The sequence below is a fragment of the Lates calcarifer genome, linkage group LG20 (assembly GCF_001640805.2).
Source record: "Lates calcarifer isolate ASB-BC8 linkage group LG20, TLL_Latcal_v3, whole genome shotgun sequence".
NCBI classification, from domain to species: Eukaryota; Metazoa; Chordata; class Actinopteri; family Centropomidae; genus Lates; species Lates calcarifer.
In genome coordinates, this window is record NC_066852.1 from 16,674,419 (window position 1) to 16,699,142 (window position 24,724).

The 24,724-nt window shown below is 39.1% G+C and overlaps 1 protein-coding gene across 1 annotated transcript in view; it reads left to right on the forward strand.

Annotated features, from left to right (window-relative positions):
- The window catches only part of fstl4 (follistatin-like 4), a 192,969-nt gene that overhangs the window by 115,327 nt on the left and 52,918 nt on the right, over positions 1-24,724 (forward strand). The window contains exons 5-6 of the mRNA XM_018692479.1: positions 12,990-13,180; positions 17,366-17,486. Coding sequence (XP_018547995.1) covers positions 12,990-13,180; positions 17,366-17,486 — 312 coding nt within the window. The remainder of the gene's footprint in view (positions 1-12,989; positions 13,181-17,365; positions 17,487-24,724) is intronic.

Consider the following 24,724-nt stretch of genomic DNA (forward strand, 5'->3'; position numbering starts at 1 on the left):
TGCTCTGCTATGGTTTCTACCTGCTGGCAGAGAGAAGGACTCCAGTTGTAAACCTTTAATGAGTCAATATCAGTCCACTACTGCTGGTGTACCTTGGGGCAACCAATTGGGTGTGCAATGCAGTCAGATGCACTCTGACTTCTTGTTCTGTTTGATTCATTTATTCCCTTTTTTAACCTCATAAAAGGGAACATGGAACACAATATGGTCACAGCAGTAAGTCATTAACCAGAAAGGCATTTTAATTTGTGACAGTGAAAATCTAGAATAACTGATTTCAACACTAAAAAAATGTAGTACATAAACTTGTTCCATTGGCTATTGAATTATACAGTTACTCACTGTAAAAACACTCATTTCAGTATGTTTTGCTACAGTTCATCTTGGCCCTACTGAAGGAAATTGGTGGTAGATGACAAATATTTTTTATTAAACCACAAGGGATATTTTAAAATGTATGAAATTTTCAAGGTGAAGATTTACTTTTACAGTCTGACTTAGAGTTGTTGGGACTTTGAAGGGACTGCAAATGTTGCTAGAATTACATTCACTAGCAACATTTTTACAATCCAGGATTGTGACATCCATTTACTGCACTGAAGTAATTGGGGGGAAATTGGGTTTGGATGGTTGGGCATACAAAGCAAAGGGCTGCAGAGACCAAGGTTGATGTTCTGCATCCCATGTGTTGTTAAAGGTAGAATCCTGAAACACTTGAATGATTGGCTTGATTGAAAGTTAGGGAATCGTCTTGGTTGGTTGTAAAACTTTTGCCTGCACTGGGCTGCACCAACTTTTAAATCAAGAGCACTATCTTTTTAGAACCTTAAGCAAGAGCTTTGAGTTCCTAAAGATGAATATAAAAAAAATTAATCATGGCTTAATTGACTAGAGTGGATAATGTAATGTTCCTGTTTGACAGTGATCAGTTTGCAAATTTACTTTTTTTTAATATAAACATTTGGTTGTTTAATTTAATTAATGAAAACATAATCTGGCAAACATTACATTAACTAAAAAAAAACAGCATCTGACAAAAATACAATAACACATGCAACAGCAAAATGCAACACACCACCATGGTCATAAGTACTTTTCATTCTGCCACAGTGACACAGAAAAGCTGAACATTGTGCTCTCAATTGAGGATGCATTCAACTGTCCCCAGTGGCCTAGTAATGAACTTAAAGAATGAAAAGGGGGGACAAAGTATCTTTACCTTTATGTACCAACAAGCAAATGACTGTACAGTAATTACTGGGAGGGAAATAAATGACCACATTATCAACTAATTGCATTGTCTCTCATTAGCTCAGGGGGAAACATACTCATTATAATTGAGGGCTGTCATCAAAGTTGAAATTAGCTCCCTATGTTTACTTCGTCTGGTGGTAATGAAAACACCAGTGGTATTGCATGACTGTGGAAACTCAAATGTTGCCGACCAATTCATCTTGCCTCTTGGGAAAACATCAGAGACTAAATTAATTTCCCTTTTATGAAGTGGGTTTATGCTTGGAATGATTGCTAATACAATGAATATTTTGATTAAAAGAAAAGTCACATAATTCCTGTTTGCAGCAAAATTTCTGTCTGAAATATTTGATAACATTATTTAATTATCATTTTAATTCACATTGTGATTTTAAGCAGTAAAAAGTGTGAGAAGTTTTCCTCACTTTGACAAAGAATTCTTTAGTGGCATCACTGCACTCTTAACACCAGTTGATGTGTTGTTAGGTGTTGAAGCTGCTACATGCATGTGAGAAAACCCAAAAAAAAAAAAGAATCTCCTATCACAAGAGACTCCTACGCAAAATAGTTCAGCCTTGTGTCACTGAAGCAAAGTTGTGACCTATAGAGAGAAACAAAAGAATGAGAGATGAAGAGTCTTCTTAAGGTGAACGTTGACAGACAGAATTTAGATGAAAGATAAAACTCTCAGATAAAAGGGATGAACCGTTTCCTCTCTGACTGAGGAAAGAGAATAAAAGCTGTGTTCTTGGCGTACGTCCCTGTCTTCCTCTTGTTCCTTTTTTGTTGTTTTTCAAGTGTCAGTACTCTGCAGCATTGATCTGCACGTGTATTATGTGGGGGAAAAAATTACTCACACCTGCCAACTACTTGATCATACTCGGTGAAACTGTGAGCACGCCATTCCATCCTCATTATTTTACCTGTAGTGGTTGTCATTTGAAGAATTTCTTCTCCATACTTGCTGCTACTTTTTGGTCCTCAGTTATCCTTAGATGTGGAAGTAGAAAGTTTTCTGCTGTTTCATCTGCATATACCACTTACTTGTTTTTTGTGAATTTGGACTGAATTTGGAAGTAGTAACCTATCTGTGCCTAATCCTTCCTAACCTTAACCAAGCATAAGAATGAAAAAGTTCATTTTTGATCTTGGAAACAGCAGTTTGACACAGTATTCATATCTCAAGGTCCATTCACTAACTACTTCCTGAGGTTTCAACCACATCTCATGACTTTTGTCTCATCACCAAATTGAGTTTGTTCATTTGTGATCATGTGAACAAAGACAAAGGTGACAATGCTCAACTGAACCTTGACAGCTGCCTCAGTTAAAAGCAGAGAAGTAGTGACAGAAGCTTCAAGGTTAACCAGCGAGACCCTGATGAATCAAACTTAAATTCAATATGTATTCAACCAAAGCATAATTAAAAAAAACTAAAATAGAGACATACATTTCAAACATAGAGGCAATTTAAAGTGCTTTAGATAGCTTTTAAAAATGATTAGATAAAATGAAATATCTAAAATAAAAATAATACCATTATACTTCATTTACAGTGAAGTAATAAGTTGCCCTTAATACAACAAAGGAAATAAAAGTGCACTAGAGGAACCAATCAATCAAAGGTGCAGGAAAACAGCAGAGTTTTTAATTTCAATTTAAAAGTAGTTAAGAGTTGGGGCACATTTATCACCGGGTTCTATCTGCGTGCAGCAGTGGCAACAAGGTAGCCACTGCCTTCAGGGTATTATCTGAACCAACTGAGGACTGTACCTGATAATCCCACTCATTTCTCAGTATCAAAGGCTGCACTAAGATCAGCCAGCACCAAAGCCAGTGTTTTCCCTGAATCAGTGCTGTCTCAGTGCTGTGATGTGGTCTGAAACCAGACTGATATCTGTCCAAAAGGCCTATCACATTTAAGCTGGTAAAATTAACCAAAACCGCTTTTTCAATAATTTTCCTGATAAAAGTAAGATCAGAAATTGGCCTCTATTATATAATATTGAAGGAGCTTTTCTGCCTTTCTTTAGAAGGGGCATAACAGCTGCACTTTTCAGTGATTTTGGAAAAATGCCTGATAGAAGTGAGCCATTGACAATTTTCAGCACATCCATTTCCAGACAAGTGAAAACATTTTTGGAAAAGCAGGTTGGCGAAGTGTCAAAACAGCACGTGGATCGATTAAAATGCTTAACTGCATACTCCAGTGTTTTAGTACTGATAGCACTGAATGCTGACAATCTAGCAAAATAGTTTCAGCGTGGCTGCGGCAGTTGGGCTGGTTCCATTGTTTGACATAGAGAAATTGTGTTTCGATTTCTTTCACTAAAAGATGTGAAGCTTATTACCAGTATTGAGAAATAGGAAGTCAGGGGATAGCCATATCATGGAATGGTAGTCTTCTCAACAGTGTTGATAGTATTGTTGATATTGTTGGACAAAAAGGCTCGCCATCCTTTTTTATTTCAGAGTTATAAATACAAAGCCTTTTTTTTTGTTTGAAATATCTCTTAGTGAGTCTGAAGATTGCCTTTTCTCCAATTGTGCTCAGCTTTCCTGCATACTCTTTTCTGACATGTGACAGCTAGGGAGCTTCTCCACGGTGCTTTCTCCTTGCCAGAGATGTTTTTAACTTTTTAGGTGCAATGGCATCAATAGCTTTCAGAGTTTTACAGTCAAAAACAGAATCTGATGTTAGGCTCACAGACACAGACATGGCTTCCATAAAAAGACAAATAGTATGTTCATTTATATACTTTTTTTCTGACAGAAACTGACTTATCAAAGAAAACACAAAAATAGTCTGAGAGGCCCACATCCCTGACAGCAGTGGTAGAAATATCAGCACCCTTGCTAATAACCAAATCCAGTGTGAGCCCTTTCACATGCTGCTTCAATCAAAAGTTTCAAATAGACCACTGAATTCTTTTGCAGTTTTGTTTTTAGGATTATCAATGTGAATGTTTAAATCTCCAGTTATGATAAGATAGTCAAGATCAGTCAAGGTCAAGATCTGTAAATTGTTAACAGCAGGATTTTTGGTGTCCCTTTCAAAACTGTACAAAGAGATTCAATGGAGCAAAATTACCTCATGATAACCTCTTGCATTCAAACGAGTCTCTAAATGCAGCAGCAACACCACCACCTTTCCTGACAGGTCAACAGATGTTCATAAAATTAGCTTGGCAGGGCTGACTCAGTCAGAACTGGTGCATTGCTACTTCTACCTAGCCAGGTGTCAGTTCAAAGCATAAAATCAAGATAATAGGTGGTGATAAGGTCATTAATTAAAACTGAGTTGTTGGTAAGGTAGATCAAATATTCAGCAGGGCTAGCTTTGTTGAATTAGTATGGGGACCCTCAGTATGGAATTGTTAACACATTAGATGGATTTGATGACTGAGCAGAGTGCATCATTCTCTTTCTGTTACCTATCAAGACAGAAACAAATGCCTGTCGAGCAGAATTACCACTGATACCCACTGATAATTGACATTCAAAAAAGATTTTTAAGCACCTTAAATCCAGCCCCCTAAACTCCCCCTGTTCCAAAGCCCTCCAAACCTGAGAGCTGAGCCCAGAAGAGAGTCTGTATGTCAGTTGTTGCTGAGACTGATGATTATGCCCTTGTGGAGGAGGGGGAGGTGGCAAGCGTCATAATTGTGACACATTTTAAGGCTGACTGGGGATTTAAAGCCAATGGTGGAGGTGATCACCAATGGGGAGTTATGAGTTGAGTGGGTGGAAGTGGCAGTGGGTACGTTCGGAAAGAGTAATGGGTTTGCTTGTTTCAGCATACCTCCCGCTTTGAGTTACTTAAAATCGGCCATTCTTTCTGTGCCTCTGAAACTTTCCCCACAAGGTCACTGCGGCATTTGGGCAGGCTAATGTTGGATGTTAGTCCAGGGTTCTCTGTCGTCAGTGGGGTTCAGTTAGGCCACATGCAGCCAGAGGCGGCCATCTCCTCCAGTCCCCACATCCAGGCAATTTAAAAGTTGTATACTCGTGGGATCATCAGGCAGCAGCTTGCAGGCCTCAGCAAGAGCTGTGAAAGGCCTTGAGATTACTGTAACTTACACTGCAGGTGCAGGGGAGAGAGGACGATGGATGCTAAAAATGTAATCAACGCCTGAGCTTGTTCTCAGTCTCAATCTATTAGCAGGAGCGGGTGCTTGGTAATTATTTTCTTTGGCTAAATCCGCTTCACCAGGGCTGAGGGTGCAAGTGCAACTGTATTTATATTCTGTCTCTGCCATTGAGGATCTGATTATTCTTTGTGTTGCTGTTGTTGACCCTGCACTGAACAAACTCTGCTCTCTTTTATTTGCTTCATGGGTCCTACGGGTCATCTGAAAGCCACATGTGTCTCCATTAGGCAGTAGTCTGCTGCTGTTACAGCCAAAACTGCATGCAGGTTAGAGGCGATTTTCTGTGCAACTGGGCTGCAATTTGTGAGAATTATGCTATTGATCATGGAAAAATGTAGAGCATAAAATAATAAATTGCATTGACTGCAATTATGGTATACAACATATCTATAGGAAATGGTTTGCGAAAAAAGGGCGAATCAAGCTAATGGAGGCTGTTGGGAAGGAGTGAATATGTTTTTTATTCTTTAATGGTACTACAAAGCCCTGTGAAAATGAGAGGAAATTATTTTTTAAGGAACATTTGCACCAAGTATGTATGAGTGTTGACTCATTTATATTGATGTTATGTATTAGATAAATAAATTATCACACAGATGATCCAAATATGCATGTGTATGAACATTATTTCAACTCGGGTGTCACATTTGACCTTTGTTTCTATCAGTTATGATAATGTACTCACTCATACAACTACTGTAAGTAGAATAGGTCAATGTTGATCAGAAACTCAGTGTGTAAATTGCACACTTACACACAACAGACTGCTTTCAAATCAGTTTAGCTGACTTTGGGGTTTGTTTACAACCTTTATGACTTCTCAAGTCTCATGTCCTGTCTGACTTTTTAATGATGTCACCACACACATCACTAAAATTGCAATCTTGCGTGACATGGTATTACAAAAAGTTCAGTACACCACACTCTTATGGGTCCGTGTAACATAATTTTGTTGATCGATACATCTAAACTTCCCTGCCGTAGTAGAGATAGAACTATATGGTGGGTGTACACTTTTGACCTCAAACGCCTCTGCCAGTTTTATAATGGTCTTGATCAGTAGCACTCTGTCAGTCAACCTTTTTGACAGGCAGTGGCTCGTTTTTTGTTTTTTTTTTAAATCCTCCCACACACACACAACCACCCCCAACTGTTGGAACGTTGAGCGAGGTATGAGTTCCTCAGTCTTAATACAGGCAAGAAACACCCATTGTGAAGAGACTAAAATAGTTATTGGAGATAAAGTGTGTTGCTGATATTTCAATCCTAATGATTCAGCTGTTGGCTGCCTGCTGCTTTGAAACCAGCTCTCTCAGCTCTTTATTACTCTGCCTCTGTTGCCTCTCTTTAGAGGGCACTGTCACCATGAACAATATGCAACACCCAATATGCATGCATCCTTATTTATGAACTCCAAGATATTCAATCTGACAAGCTGAAACCAGTAGTAAAAAATTTCTACAGTTTGGGCATGAATACTTCTACTGAAGTAATCACTGAAATTCTTCAAAATAAACAGCTACAACTCATTTGATACATGACCAAACCCAAATACAGCCTTAATGTGGTGCTCTTAGGAAAAAAAACAAATAAAAAAAGTCTTAAATCCTTCATTGCAGCTAAATTTAAAAAACTATCTGTACCCCCTAAGTAAATCAATTGCAGTTTGATGGAAAACCACTTACATTATAATCAAGAAACAAAAAAGAAAAGTGTAAACGGTACTGACACTGTAGACAATATCATTACTTGTGAAATGGGGCTCAGCAGGCTTTTCCATACACCAATTATTAAAATAAGAGCAGCTGCAGTGTCAACAATAACTACCACATTTACTATGGTAAGCATTTACTTGATTCAGAGGGGCACTAAAACCAAATAGAGGAACAGGGCAGTTGCTGCAGCCTGCGTAGCTACTAAACTCTGCGTGTCCCTGCAAGTTATCCTTTTCGTCAGCCTGATGGGATTCTCTGTGAGAGTGAGTAAGTGAGAGTGAAAGAGAGTTGGATCCAGAGGAGGAGAGAGGAAGAGATATAGGGCTGATGTGTATAGTGCTGATGTGCAGTTTGAGAAGCCAGTACTAGATGATAGGTTTGCAGACAGACAGACAGGCAGGGAGTGAATGCTACTATACTATTTCTCCTTCACTGCTTTGCCAATAACTTTGGTGTTGCAATGGGTTTCTCATTTAGTCGGTGCCAAGCTGCACACACACTGATAAGGCTTCGTGAGCGCACACTGATCCACTCTGCTGAATGTATGGTGAGGCAAACTGGCAGACAGCTTTCCTGTACTCAGGATATCTAGAGGCATCATTTTAAATCAGTAGGGGGGAGGGGATATGTATTAGCTGAGAAATGTTAGAGTCACTTTAAACTATGAATCATCACTTTTTATTTCTTTTGATACAGGATTATTTCTCACACTATCAATAACTAGCTCCCAAGAACGGTCCCATATTCAGAGAGCAAGAATTTTGTTTACTCTACCACTGACCATTATATTTCATTCATGGTCAGTTTTGATAGCTCATGGTTGATATCGGCTGACTACTCCAATCCCCAGTCACATTCAAACTGTCAGTGAGGTCTTTATAACTTGACAGCTCGTACTCTTACTCTGCTGATCGCTCACGTTGCTGCCGCTGCTGCTGCTGCTGCTGCTGCTGTTGACCCAGGTTGCTGCAAACTCCCTACACCTCCCCAGCCTCCTCCTGCTGTTCTTTGTAGATGGATGCTGTGCAAGCTGTTTCTGAATAATGGCTGGGCTTGTGCCATGGTTTCATATTTATGGAAATATATGTCTATGGAGTTTTTATTGCACTTCCTGCAGAATGTCTCACATGCTGCTTGGATTCATCTGGAGAGAGGGTCCTCAAGAGTAGAATCCACACATACATCTGTAATTGAATTTTTAGATTTAGTCCTTAAGGTTTTTAGTATTTCAAATTCCATTATTGGTATTATTTTTGGTTGACTTTTTTTTCTGAAAGGTGAGTTAATGTATTGTGCTCAATAACTACCACTCTATATAGTTGGTGTCATTGCTACTGGCAGAGTCCGCCTTTCCCTAGCTGTACACCTACAATGAAATTTGCAAGCAATAGTATATGTGCTTCCGTTTTACAATTTGTAATTTCATCTCATTTGTAGAAACCTTTCTGTTCATTGACAGCTCTCCTACAGTCAGAACTGTAATAACTTAGCGCTAATGCATACTGAACATTCTCTACTGCTGCTGCTTCACATTAAAAGCAATCAACCAGTTAACCACAAGGTGACTTTTATTGTGAACAGGCATGGAAAAAATGCAATTAGCAAGGATAATGTTGACTGCCACTGATTGCAAAAATCCATCCATCCATCCATGAGCTGTACTGTTTATCCTTTTGTGGGTCAGTTGAGGTTTCTTTCTTGATAAATGATTTTTAACAATTTTAGCCAGTTATGCTTTATGTAAGTATTTTCAGCTGTCTAGTTTCTTCTACGCACGTTGTCATAGTTTTGTATGGGCAAGTGTGTGACTTAAAAATTATGTACATTTTCCTTGTAAGTTAAAATATACTGAAACTTTAGTATTATGAATACTGACATGGAGAAAGTTTAAATGTTTTCAGTCACAGCAGTCACAGAGAAAATGCTGGATAGGCTATGAAGCTCACTGTAAGCCGATTTAAACAGCTGCCAACAGCGATTACGCAATATGAGGCTCTCCTGTGACTTGTGTCACCCTTCCAAGATTGGCTCAGCTCTCTTAGACCTTGCTGCCCTCAGGAGCAAAGAGTGTCCATCATATTCATAATTATCTGGAGGGGAGGTCCATCACCATCGCATATTAGCAGCACACAGACAGCATGGTAGTAAATAATCCCATCATCTCAGCCAGAGGAGGTCAGGCAGACATAAATTTAACACAGAGCACTTTTACATCCTGGAGGGCATCGCAGGGAGGTTTCTTCATCTAAAGGATTGATGCCTTGGATTTCCCTTCCCTCTCTCTGTCCTTTAGCCAGAGCCAAGAACTCATCCAATAAGTACAGGAGAAATTTTTAGCTTTTTTTGATTCATACACATCTCAATTGCAGTGGACATGTGACTGCTTTGTACCGTTTGAATTTCTCCACCACAATTCTGAACGAATTGTTCTGGCGAGCAACACTCGAAGCAGACCAGCAACAAATCTGTTTTGATTCCTTACCAGCACTGGATTATGCTCTGCTATAAAGATATATCTTTTTGTCAGGTCAGACCTGGGTGATTTCTGGTGAGAAAGAAGTGTTTCACACTATGTTTAAATTTTTATGCATTGAAATAAACATCATAAACTTTCCCAGATCTTTCAAGTTTTAAAGATGCATTTTTGATTTTACAGATTTTAACAAAAAAAAAAAAGTTAAATATAATATTTAAACTGTTATTCACCCAGATTTAATGTTTTTTTGTATTCTCTGTTTATATGTAATATCAAATTAGGGCCTCTTTCAAAGTACAAATGTCTGAATGTAATGTTCTGGTAATGGAAAGTAAAGAGAAAAATGTGGAGGATGGGCAAGATTCCACAGTGGTGTCAATTAACCAATAAATGATTACAGTACAGAATGTTACAGTGCAAGTATGGATTTAAAATATATGTTTTTTGTGCAGATTCTAACTTCCACCACAACTCAACAATAACAAGCCATGGTTTTTGGTGTTCATCAACCTTATCTCTCGCCACTGGAGAGTGTGGCAGTTTTTGGACTGCATTTAGGAAAGTTAGATTTTCTATAGCAGAGTTTATACTATTTACAAAAGTCACTTTGACATACTTGGTTACAGTCACATTTGTTCACACTACATTTTTTTCTCTAAACCTTAGAGAAATATACCCCCTTTAAACGTCTGTGACTTTCTGTCCTCTCATTCAATCCGTTCCCTTTAGCTTGACAGGGACTTTTCTTCCCTGGTTCTCTGTTTGTTTTCCCCTGCCTGACATTTTATAAAGTGTGAGCTTGGAGGATGCTCTGTGTGGTGGAGTGGAGCCCCATCTCCGGGACATTGGGTGTCCATGGTGCAAGCAGCTTCGGATCACTCACTTAAGCAGCTAACATTTCAAACGCGCAATAAAGAGAGTCCTAGTCCCTCTAGAACAATAAAACAGTGTTAGAGTCAAGGGTGGATGCACTGTAATACAGACAGATATTTCTCTGTCACCACTGCAGCTGCTGTGCTCAGCAGAATGAGAAAGACTGAATCAAAGGACATTCAGTCCAGCAAAGATTCACTTAACATCCAGGTGTAGCATTGACTTTCTCACCATATACAGAGGATAAGACATGTACCTGAAGAGGTAAAAAGGTCATTAGGGTACTAAAGTAATTTGTTACATTAATCTGCCTATGTCAGTACAGCAGCATTGGCAGAATATGTTTCCTCTTACACAAGTATTTAAAGTGCTTTCAAAATATAAAGGTTTTACACATAAAACCATGGAATTTCCCGTCAGATATTTTTTCCCCTGAATAGATATTTGTGGGGGCAGAGTAAGTCTGAGCAAAGAGAGGATTGTTCTCTCCATATATGACAAGATGTAAATCAGCGTGGGGGTGTTAATTTATTTCTGTCCTTCCAGAGCGGGGACAGGGATGACAGTTTGGTGATGATCCCTCATGTCTGATCCTTCTCACGCCTCATTCCCCTCGTAGGAATAACATTGAGCAGGGATTTAGCCAAGACCTTGACTTGACTGCGCTGCTTGTAGAGAGGAGTGCATTGTCTATACTGTGTGGGTGTGTAAGTCTTTTTGTTGCAATAAGTAGAAGGGTCGTCAGTGTGAGACACATTTATGTGTGTCATTGATAACTGAGATTCATTGGATTTATGACTTCCTTTCATTACTCACTGTTTTCTGCACGCCCACCACCAAGCAAAACATCCCAACACACTAATAGATGCATGATTACCAAATCTGAAGATTACAAATTAGAGGTCCTCTTATGTCTTATGCCTGGTTCCATAATTTCACTTGTTCCTGTGTGCAGTTCATCAAAGCAGGGATGAGCCAGAAATTGTTGGCTGGGTGTTGGTCTTTTCATGGTAACTGTTGGCAATAAGGAAATGTAGGACAATATTACTTTCATGCTTGAGGATGAGATCTGGTGAATGAAACACAACCAGAATCACCTTGTCAAGGTTAGGAAATGATTATACCCATGGTAGGGTGCATTAAAGCTGTTCTGGCACCCTGTGATTATACACAGAGAGCAGTGCATGTAATAGAAACAAGTCATGTTTTGTTATTGTTCATTGAAGGCTTGCTCAATGTCCCTGTAACAGAACCTGTAGTCTTAAAAGGTTTTGAGGACTTAATCATAGGTCACCCTGAGCTGTCCTTTAAGATAAGGAGACATTTTACGCATCTGGCAACACTATGTGTGTGCACATGCGCAGGCATAAAAATATGTGCATCTTTAATGTATGTATTTACTGTATACTTTAACATACAGTACCACAGCAGGAGACTTCATCTTTCTGTTGTGGCCTAGTTGAACCCTTGCTGACTTTGCTGCTGTGACAGTTTTTACTATCAACCGTAGATATGCTTTGGCAGCACTCCCCACTGCGATGAGTTTGGGACCAAAAGGAGAAGCTTAGACTAAACTTCTAGAGTCTTTCTTTTAGGTTTGTGGTCTCCCCTCATTTTGCATTTGTTATCTTTGATAGTTGTTGAGATGTCGGAGGCGATTAGTCAGTGAGATTCATTCCCATGTACTCTCAGAGGGGGGCCTCCCGCTCTGCAGTGATCGGGCAGGGACGTCACCTAATGATTTATTCATGTGAGAGGTTTTTGTTTTTTTTTTCATATTTTACTCTCACATCACCATGTTCTGACTTGCACGTAGGCCTCTCTATCTCCTGTTCTCCCATCAGAATCTCTCATGCTGTCATCTGGCTTAGGTGATACTAAAGCAAAGGAGAGATACAAGAGAAAAGAAAAGCAAAGCCTTGTCTTCTCACTCTCTGTGTCTTGCGCTTATTTGCATGTGCGCTCTCCATTAGTATCATGTCCCTCACAGCATGTGACAGACGTGTTTTGCATAATTATTGATTTCAAGTGTGAAGAATAAATGCTGAGTGCTGCCCGTGATTAATTTGTTTTCTCTCATTTCCTCTGCGCCTCCTCATCAGGCAGAGTCTTGCAGAGAATCTGGAGCTAGACACCCAGTCTGGTTTGAAACATGAGCTCTAATCCCATAGCAAAGAAGGACAAGAAGCTTGAGAGGGTCTAAATGAGGATGTTTACCTTTTGTTTTCATGTGGATTCAAGGATTACTTGTAATTAATTGGACCCCCTGCACTGAAAAGCTGTCAGACAAATTATGCAAACAAAAACTAACATTTTTTAAATGAGTAAACACTCAAGGACACACACATGCATGTACAAACATGCACACTATCTATCCCTCTTGCCCTCTTTTCCTCTCCTCCCTCTACAAAACACACAAACACATTAAATCCAATTTACAGCTACAATCCAAAGGCTTCGGCTTCTATAATTGAGGTCAATCAAATGTCTTTTCTTCCATATCTGTGTTTGCTCTTGTAGGCAATGCATGCACCATGTCAGAGTACAACAGGCTGAAAAACATGCTGCTGGATATGCAACCCAAGGTGCTGAAGACTGGAGAGCAGAGCCAGCAGAGAGACATGGAGGAGAAGAGAGCACTGGTGGACACCATGTTCAAATACCTGGATGTGAACCAGGATGGCAGACTGGTCAGTGATGAGCTGGAAAAGGTGAGTATCAAGCTGAGATGGCCTGAATAATAAGATAAATGTATGGCTGGGCAGACAAATGGTTAGATGAAAGAAGAGGTATAAGCATGGGATATATGTGGAATATTCAGCACTATGAAAAAAGTTTAGCACATATCCATAAAGCAGCACCATTAGGGGGGTGTCTAGGCAGTCCCAAATTAATTCTGTTGCATGACAATGTATGATACACAGCCAGAGTCATAAAGAACTATCTTGAGCAATAAGAAGAATAAGGAGTCCTGCAACACTGAAACATACCATGAAAAACTATACACAAGGGTACTGAGGAGAACTGGTGCTGTTTTAAAGGCAAAGGATGGCCACACCAAATCATTTAGGTGTTCTCTGTTTACTGCACTTTGTATGAGGTTAAATGACAAAAACTATTCATGACGTTATTTTGAAAGCATCTTCACTTTTGTACAGTTCTGTATCTCTCAGTGAAGAGATTATTTAGTTACTTTCTTAAAATACCATTCATGTTTGGAACAGTGTTTTTTTCTAATTCTGAAAACATTTATTACCTTATGTTTGATTGTGTGAGAGTGTGAAGAGCCTCTGTTTGGCAACAGCAGATCTTTTACCCTTAAAACAAAAGCCCATGCCAACTCACACTGGACAACAGTCCGATTTTCTTTTGCGTGTCTCTCTACACCGTGTGTTGAAGGACCATATGGTCCAATTATAAAGTGGAGTGAGTGACATGTGGTTGGAACATTTAATCATCTTGTTTGTTTTTTTTTTTTAAGTATTTTTTTCAGGCTTTTTTTTGTCTTTATTGGCATGTCGTTGGGGAATGATATGCAGTAAAGGTCTGGCTGGATCGGGAGTTGAGCCGGGGTCCACCTACTCAGGCCACTAGGGCCCACATGGTACGCGCCCTAACCATTTGGCTATGAGGATGCCCCCTTAATCATCTTGTTTAATAATGAAAAATGTGCAATGAGGTTATCTTCCCACCAGGATCTGATGGGAAACAGTGTGGGGACTGTAGAAAGGATTGGCATTGATATTTGCAGGATGAGGAAATGAAATTATTGTGGGCATCATCTGGTATCAGGAAGTGGGCATCAGAGATGAGTGTTAATTAGACTCCTCCCAACCGATGCTATAATCTCAGTGGCTTCTGCCAGACCGCAGTGAACCACATTAGAGTCACTGCAGACTACAACGGGAAGAATAAATTGTCACATGCTTGACAGTCTTAATGTCTAACATTTCACTTGTGCTGTAGCTCTTTCTTATTATGTGGAAATTGAAAGAGTGACCGTATGATGCTAAAGAAAAACAAGCTTGTTAGAAGTGCAACTAAATATAGAGTCAAAAATGCCACAGTAATTAATCTTTTGTCATCTCACTGCGGTTCTAAGTGACAAGTGCTTTGTCCCCTTTTAAAATTAAAAAGACTGAGTGATTCTTGGCCTAGTTACAGTGGCAGAAATAAATAATAAAGTCCTTTTCTGGCAGAGCTGCATTAAAGATCCAACAAAAGATTTTGATCAGTCACGGCTAGCAATTACTAATGCTGACATGTTGCCAGGAAGTCTTTAGATAAAATATTCTGTTGGAATTCATAAATTCAGCACAATAATGCTTTTAAGAATCAAAGGAATTCACAGATGAACTTCAGTCATCCATCCAGACGGTCTCCAGTTTGGGATATGTCTAGTGTCACAGATGGGCTTGGAGGGTTAAGTCCTGTACTTTGAGTTTAAAATGTTTTATCCAAATGCCCAAGGACAGATCAGTCTGAGTCAGTGAACACATGGCTGCAGTCTGCTGTAGGCAGTAACAAAAAAAGTTTGTCACATCCTTAATCTGCCATGTCACATGTGCAGCTCCATATAGAATCAATTGAAGGAGATGGAGAAACACAGAGGCTATATTTTTAGGCTTTGAAATCATAGCTGAAGGAATTATATGTGGAGCTTACATAGTAATAGTCTTCTCAATGTTTTGGCCTTAAAGCAATTTAACCATTTTTGTCAGAAATAACAGAAAATCACCAAAATTTAAAGAAAATCTTTAATAGATATATACACTTTTGCATTGTGGCATCACCAGTAATACAGTGGACAGTATCTCATGTCTCATTGTAGCTCAAATCATTATTTTTCATTGTCATAGAGAACCAGCAGTGTGAGTGGTCTAGTTTGATCTATCTGGGCATTTTGACACACCTGCCTCACTTATATTTGGTGAGTGAAATCTAATATTGCTGTCTGACTGCAAGGTTCTCATTGACTCAGCTGTTGTCTCAGAGTTGTTCTTCCCAAGATTTTAGATCTGTGCATAGGATAGAAAAAATAACGCAAGTGATTGAAAAGAAAAATGTGTCTCTAGTCTAAATTCTGAGTCACTAAATACATTATGTCTAGCTAACAACAAAACACAAGGAGAAAACAAAGTTGTTGTTTTTTTTTAAACTCTGTATAAATTAAGCTCAGTACAGATTTAAGCTTGGTCAATGTCAAAAACATGCTCCTTACCCGGAACTAATATGAAGTTTCACCAGTCCAAGATAAGCTAAGTGGGTATTTTGCACAGATCTACCTTCTGTAAACCAGAGTCCAGTCCTATTAGCCAGAGTATTTGAAGACAAGACTTTAAAACCATGCTAAATGTAGTAGAAATTTTGAAAGGTTTAGCTAACAAAGATAACTGTATACCATATGTGTAGTTAGAACCCTCTTCACTTTGAAAAGGCTATTTATCTGACATCGAAATCTAAAAACACTTACATTGTAAACAAATGAAGCTTGGTTTTAACTTAGCTGACAGGACATCTACTAAACTGCAAATTCCAAAATGATTGTTTACTGGGACAGAGACAGAGTTTCCTTTTTGAAGGCCACACACATTCATTGTTTTATGCTTCTCTATAGTATCTGTTGTCTGTACATTTTTTCTATTTCTATATACAGTAAATTGTAATTATGCAAATATATTTTATTTGCTGATCACTTCTGTTATTTTTACTTTGGCCAGGTTTATTTTCCTTGATTGAAAGTTACTACTTAAGTCTTTTTAAATGCTCCTCCAGCACTTAAACACAGAATTCAGCTTTCCAATATGAATAATCTTTTAGCAAAGACAGACTTGCATTGAGAGTTTGGGACTTTTATTACTAACAGCTATGCCTTTATAGAAAACAACTTCTTTTGCATAGTGCAATAGCAATTTTTTAACATAAGCTGAGTCTTGTGTTTATCTCTCTAAAACTGCTTAACGCTACCCATTCAAAGATGGCTCCCCTGAGAAAGATGCACCACGAAAGTGGAAGAGAGGGCTCATAAATGATAAACAATGGAAGAGAGAGTGGTGCGTCTTCCCAGGGGAACATCTTTGAATCAACTCGGGGACTGCATGCAGTGTAAGCAGCAAGAGTAGAGATATTCTTGAAAAGAAAATCAATCAGAAACCACCTAGATGACAGATCGCACATTTAACCCACTCATCAACAGAATGAAATTACTCTCGTAATGAGTCAGTTTCTGTGATTCAGGTGTTTATGTACATGAAGCATTTTTCTTCTGAAGGAAATCTAATCCGATTTATTGGTGCAATGAAAAGCTCATTACTTACTTCTAATGCTAATTACATTCAGTTAGGCAATTTATTTCAAATCACCATTGCTCTTGCTCATTGATCTCCTCTTGTACCACATGGAACAGCAAAATTTGAATGCTTTCACAAGAATTACGTTGTGTCATCTTGTAAAAGAGAGCAGCAAGCCTTATTGCTAATTTAGATCATACACAATAACTCAAATATGTAAAATACAGAATGTAGGCATATCTACAGTTTTAATTGCATGGAGAATTCTGTGATTCCTCCCATTGGATGTCTTTAAGGAACAGGCTGAGCCCAGCTGTTTATATTCATAAGAAGTGCCAAGGCTATGCTATTAGAGGAATACTGATATGTCAAATGTGTGTGGTATCTCCAAAATGTCAGATTTACAATTATGCTGAATGTGCATAATGTGGGTCTTCTTGCATAAGATAGCTTAGAGAAAAAGATGAAGGCAGAAGAGAAATGATAAGTAAAGGCTATGATAAGGTGAGAATTTTGTAGCTGTGTATAATAATTGCCTCACCACATTTTTTTTTGTTCTAATATATGATTTAACACATTGTGTCATTGTGTGTTCGTGTGTGTTAGATCTCCATGAAGGAGCACCTGGAGGACAGCCTGTTGGAGTGCACCATGCAGGACCTGCTGCGTTACGACGACTACAACAACGACGGCCACCTCAGCCTGCATGAGTTCTACACGGCTTTCCGTAAGTGTTTTCTTCTGTCCATACTTTGCCATACTTTACTTGAAGTCTCCCTGTAATTTTTGGGTCAGTTTTTCTGTTTGTGCCAGAGACAACATTAACCTGTACCTGTTATAGTCTGTCAGCTTTTAAAATGTAAAACGGTATACTTTGCCTATATTATTTATGATTGTACGTTAAACCTTACTTTCCCATCTATATTTTACACTAAGACGACATGCCCAGTTTGCACTTGTACACTTTTTACTTAATTGTTTGTTTTATATGACAAACAGTGCAATGTATATGTCATCCATGCTTTTAAAATCTAAAAACACAGTTTACCGTCACCAGTTTTTTGAACCTGGAGACATCCCCTCCAGTCAGGCTCTCCACATCAGGATAAAAGTGTTTCAGCCACAGATAAATTGATAATTGCACACTAGCCTGTGTGCCCAGATCCAGCTATGATTATAGCATCTGGAACAGCCATAATAGCCTTTGGGGTTTAGGCTGAGCAGCAGCTGAGAGCACAGACAGGTTCCACCTTATTAAGACCGGTAATCTGAATGGCACCTAATGTTACTGTAGCACCACCATCAAAATTGCTGGATGCCATGACAACCTTCTGCAATTCATGTTTTCAAACTTTTACTTTTTCTCTTCCATATCATGCTTCAAAGTGCAACGAAATAACCTAGATCTGAATCCAAAACGATGATAAAATCCGATAAAGTTGATGAATCCAGCAGTTAGCTGTGGCAGGCAGCCATTTCTAAGGCTCTGCCTTCAGCCTGTGCAGGTCCATTAAGCCTCACCACTAATTTAGCCTCCTAATGACTGGTTTTAGTGGGAACCATCCAGCTATTATTTGGTTACACTGCCCTCACCTTCCAGATGGACAGTGAGCACATTGCTTGGTACTTATCTACCTACAGGCCTGCCTGCAGGTTTTAGGTTGGGTTTGTCAATGCATTTTATGTTTGACAAGCAGTTGAAGGAGTGGGCTGGGACCAATAAAACAAGCTATTGATCAGATGATGCTCAAGGTTAACTGTTGGGCGGCAGAATGGCAACACCAAGGGGGAGTTATTAATTTTGAGTGGCGCATCTGGTGTTCTGGATAATGTTGATGGTGTTGAATTGTGCAAGTTTGCATGTGTGTGTGTGTGTGTGTGTGTGTGTGTGTGTGTGTGTGTGTAGAACTGCAGGTGAGCCTGTGTTTTGTTGGGGTGCAATCAGTGCTCTCCCCAATGAGCAGTTTGGGAAGGAGAGCAGCCAGGAATCACAGGTGTGTCTAGCAGGGTGGAAACATACAATATGGTCATAAGCTTGGAAAATAGAATATGAATAATAGACCTAAATGATGTGAGAGGGTACTTTGGTTTTTTTATGCTACTGTCAAGCGAGTTGTCTGATCTCAGGCGTACATTTGAAATACAAGCTTTAGTCATGTTTTGAAGACCCTATAACTCAAAGCACAGCGCTAGAAGGTGTACTCAGCAATTCTCCTTCAGTTTTCATGGTTCTCCTCTGTTGATATGTTTTTTTCCTGTACTGCGGCTTTGATGTAAGAATAAAAACCCTTTGGCCATTTCCCAAGAAGATAACTCCAGCTTCATTGTTGCTCCCACAGTCACTGAACTTGCGCTGTTAAGAAACACTGATTGTTGTTTCGGCCCCCTCTGTTGTCTTTGCTTTATTTAACGTATAAACCTTGACAAGCACACCGCTCTACGAAACTCTGTTCTGTTTCCACCCAGACCTATTTTTTATTTTTACCACAAATTGAATAGAGGGGAATATTCTTGGAGAATACACCTGAAATGATTGCATTCTTATTGATTTTTTTCCCCCCTTATTCTACCTTTTACAAGCCCAGCAGGTTTTTATGCACTTTTTTGTTTCTCTCGACTACATCCATGGCACCTCTGTTAAGTAGATTCTACTTAAACTCCAGTTTCTTCCTCAAAGAGCATGGATTTACAATTATTAACAAAGAATAATGCTAACTGAATGTTACTGATGTAGTCCCAGAGATTACTGGCAATTACTGGGAAACAACGATCACATTTACATTTGTGTCGCAGACATTTCGAAGTCATTCTAATCCAATCAGTGTAACCACAGAATAATCTTTAATTCCTAAATAATCAGCTTTATAAATAACCAGCAGTATGTAGAGTAGGGTTATAGTCACAAAATGCTGGGACGAGAATCAGCAAATATGTCTCCAGAAGAGTGCTTTGAAAACATTTCATCCTCAAGTATTGGCAGAAGTAGCAGCTTCCTTTTAAAGAAGATCAGACTGGAGCATCTAACCTAACTGTGGGTGAATAACCCTTCACAACTTTAATCCAAAACTGTCACAGTGTGATAGTTATTAGCACTGTCTGGTTGGGTAGGTTGCACCTTTGGAGCACAGTGAAGGAAAAACATCTGTATCATCCCTAAATTTTGTATTCTTCTCTAGCTGCAACCAATTATTGTTCAGATTATTGCTTAGATTAAGTTGTTTAACCTGTTTGTTTTTGTTTTTATCTTTGCTTTTGTTAGAAATTAGTTGCAAATGCCCATCACAAGTTCCCAGGGCCTACATTTTGAGATTGCTTGTTTTGTCTGATCAACCGCCCAAAACCCATTGGTGTTAAAAACAAAAAAAGAAAGACAAATGAAAAGCCAGAGGCAGAGGACATTTAGCATTTCTGGATGATGAGGGTTAGTAAAGCTAGAGAAATAAAACAACCACTTGATCGGTGCTACAGCAGAAGTGAATAATCAACCTTTTCTTTGCCATACAGCATATTGCAGGACAGAGATAATGGTAACGGTAATGGTTTTAAATCCACTCTGTAGTTTCCTAATGGTGTATGGTTTCACTGGGTTCTGTTTCCTAACATTTATCACAGTGTCAACATTGTGTAGGAGTTGAAGGCTTATGCACGTGCCCTTTGTATCCGAATTAGAACAACTGTAATTACACAATAATAAATGTGCAGGAATTTGCCTCGTGGACGTTGGCACTGATGCTGTAGCTGAGATGATTCACATTAACTGTTCAGAAAAAGACAACAGTGCATTAGCACTGCCACTGATAGGTGAGCAAGCTTGTTAAGAGATATCTCTAGCCCGCAGATGTAATATATGTGGTCACACAAGGTCAGAGCTCCTCTGTGGATACATGTGCAATATATAAAGCTGCCCTGGGGTGATACATGGACTGTATGTGCGTTTTGCATGGTGAGTAACCTTTTTAAACATACTGTCTTAAGATAGCTGTGCTGCAATTCATAATGCTGGTTTTCCCATAGTGTCTGTGGTTCAGCACAGACAGTACATGTATTCGTTGCGTACACATTAAGTAGTACTAGTTGTAGAGTTAAGCCAAAGACAGCTGAATTCATAACACATCCACATCAGGACCAGCTTCCTATTGGCCATTACTCCTCCAATTTACTGCCTCGAACTGGAGGCGTCTGCATGATTATGGTCAAAAACTTTGAAAAGTTGTCTTAAATACAGAAACTTTGGGAGTGTCTGAGACCCTCCACATCCTGCAGAGATCAGCATGAAAGCAGCAGAACAAAGATAAACAACAATGGTCATGAATTCAAACTAATGCCCCACAGCCCTGCTCCTATGTCAGCTCACTGCCTCGTTTAGTTTACTAAATCTTCATGATTGATGCTGGGTCATAAAACCGGAAAAGTGGGAGTGCAACAGAGGAGCAAAGGAGGAAAAATGAAAAAGAAAGACGACATGTGAGAAGAAAGCAGTGGGCCAGATGTAGAAAGACAGCAGGAAGATGGTGGGAAGATTTAAAGGAAGAGATGAGAAGAAAAATGAAAGAAGAGGAAGGCTTTTATGTTTTTGTTATTCTTGATTTTTCTGTTATCTCTTTATTGGCTGTCATCGTGCTGACATTGCTGTTTGAGAAGTATCAGTATCAGTAGTATAGAGAAAGGTATCAGTCATGGAGCAGCAACCTAATTGAATTTTAAGTGAATTACCTGTTTATGTATTTCCTAGTTTTCTCTACAATACAAAATGCTGAAAGTATTTTAATAGCTGTGAAGGTTGCTGATTTCATAAAGTTAAGTTATCTTATTGGAATTAGTAGAGATATAATTGAGCATGTAACTGGAGAATTGTAGGCCTTGTTAGTGAATGCTAACAGAACATTTGTGGTAAAGGTGCAGTGCAATGAACACTTAATCCCGTTTTCTTTTTTTATTATTATTATTACATCAGTCATTTACACACAGTTGGTGAGCATTTAATTAGGACCAGACGAGTTTTCTCTTGCTCCCATTGTTCCTCCATCTTTCTCGTCCATACAGTTCTTCCCCTCTAAGCTTGGGCTTTTCATTTTTCTCAACGTTCCTCCTCTTCTGTGGGTCTATTTGTTTTCCATGACTCTACTTAATAGTGGAATTATATGGAGATACTGGGCTGCACTGGCAGGGCCACTCAGCATGTATGACTAATTAATCAAGAGAGTGAAGTAGCAGAGGTGGAGGCGAGGAGGAAGGCGAGGAGAAATGAGGATGAAATGGAGGAAGGGGAGAAAGGAGAGTATCATGGGGAGAGGAAGGGATTCTGAGAAGGGTCGGGGAGGGAAGATAAGCAGAGGAGAAAAGAGCCAGTGGTGAAAGACAAATAAAATATGAGAGAATGTGGAAATGGAGGGAAGAAAATGAGAAGGCTGTAATTGGTCAGTTTACTACGGACAGAAAAAGAGCAGCCAGGGTCAAGTAAAGGTCAACAGGTTCATATGTTGAAGAAAGGGATATGTATAGATGTGTATGTGTGTGTGTGTTTAAGACCTTAACTACAAGTATGTAGACTTGCATATGTATGTACTACATCTTTGTATGTGTGTGTGCATGCGTGCCCATGTGACAGACAAAAGTTTAGTCAAAGCTCATGTCATGCGTCAAGCTCATGTCTGAATTAGCAGAACATTTCATTTATCTGCAGCTATAAATAAGTTAATTTACCATTTAATTGGTAAATTGTGTGTTTAGTTAAATTTAAATTTGTGACTAGCCATCAACAGATAGCAGAGCCCAGTACTGCCCATGATTTTATTCACACGTGGCAAAATAACATAATATTAATAGACAAAAATAATAGAGAATATTATTAGTCATATATAATGTATTATCCATGCCTCTGGAATATAGATGTATCTGTAAAGTCCCTCAGGAACACCCATATGAAAACATCCATGTACATTAGTATCCATATACTATATGCATGCAGACAATAATAGGGTATTCAGAGTTGCTGCAATTTAGAGTGATTTTGTATCAAACTAATAATTTCAGCACAACATGTGCGTAAAAACTGAAATCACATTTGAAACGTTTGTTAACAGTTGCATAACATACCACAGAAATGCAGCAGGTGCATTAGGTTAAAATGTTTTTTCCTGCGCTGGCTCCATTTTTTACCTTTCAAATATCCAGTGAAGCTACAAGAGAGCCCTGTTTCCTCTGCAGCGAGATAATATCTTCATGTTGCTGCCCGGCAGCTCCCGTCAAGGTTTGAGCTTTCATGTTACTCAAGTTTGCCCTTAATCTGCACAAATGATCTTGCTGAGATCAGATATCACTTTTACAAGGGGAGCCTGTTGTTCTCTGACAGCCAAGTGGGCGAGAGACCTCCAGCTAAGCTCTTAACAACAAAGTGACTTTGAACTGCAGGTCTTGGAGGTTCCTTCTACACACACACAATAACATTCCCTCCACTTTCTCCTCGTCTCTGCTTTCCATTGTTTCCTGCTCATGTTATCTCTACCATATCTTCATCTTTTTGCACCCCTCCCCTCCTTTTTCCTTTTTTCTCTCACCTGCTTTCAGCACTTGTCTTTTGCTCTTATCTCCCCCTTCCTTTACTTTCCTTTCCTTCCCCTTTCTTTCCTTTCCTCCCCACTGCCCACTCTCCCCTAGCTAGTGTCTGATGCCTCATTACCGCTCAATGGACCTTTACAGCTAATTGCTGGTGTGTATAAGGGGCTTTCTGGCAGCTTCCAAGTGTCATCTCTATTCCTGGGTAATTAGCCAGTGTCTGCAGTAGCTGCAGTAACAGGTAAGGGACTGCTGAGGCTTTGGTCCCACTTCTTCCATGATCCACTGAGAGAGAGGTTGATTTTTTGGTAAGATGTGTTGCTGTTAAGTGATCTATGTTTTTAGTGGCCTACAGTTGGGGTGTGTGTGTGTGTGTGTGTGTGTGTGTGTGTGTGTGTGTGTGTGTGTGTGTGTGTGTGTGTGTGTGCACATGATGCTTTCAGTATGTTAACTTTTGTGACACCACCAAGCTTGTCTGTGTCACTTCTCAGTATCACCGATCAATCCAAATCAAAAAGGGGGCGCAACTTACGATATCAATACTATAATAGTGGATTAGAAATTGACTGCAATTTCTCTCCATAATTTTAGCTTTTTAAATCTTCCAAAGTAAACTATACAAGCTTGACATTCACAATGAGGCCTTGGGCACTTCCCACATAAAAACAGTTGCCTGTGAATACATTTTCTTAGTGCCCTGTCTCTGTAACCCAAACAAATAACTAACTACTAACAAATAACACATTAGATTAAGTAAAACACTGTTTGCCTGTCTATCAAAAGTAGCAAATATAACAGCCTCCATTGACTAGATACAGTATAATTTGAATCAATTTTAGATTATGTCAATTAGAATTATAATGTGGCAAAATGTATATTCATGTGTTGACGTATTGGATTGTTAGTTTAAGATGAACAAAAGTGTTCTTGTATAACTGCTACAGCTTCATCTCTCAGCCTTAATCATTTATTTTTAACCATTTCCTCTTAAGTATATCTTACAGAGATAAAACCACATGGTCGGTAGCCAGTTAAATATTTGGTTCTGTGTAATTACCTAACACATACACACACTCACGTGTGTACACATGCATAGCCATTTCATATGCAGTCACACGCACAGACTCACATAGCACCGTACAGTCAGTGGTCATCCAGCAGTCTGTTCTGAATACAATAGTGAGAGATGCCCAGTGAGTCGTCATGGCAACTGTGGCAGCTGTTTAATCTGCAAATCATTTTTTTTGTGCAACACTTAGTTGATGCTACAAATTCCTTTGAGGAGAGGAGAGGACAGAAACATACAATCAAAGAGGGAGGCAGGCGAGATAAGCAAGTGATAGTATAGAGGTACAGTAAAGTAAGTGATATGAACCCTGCACACGATCAACAATTAAGGATTAGTCATGT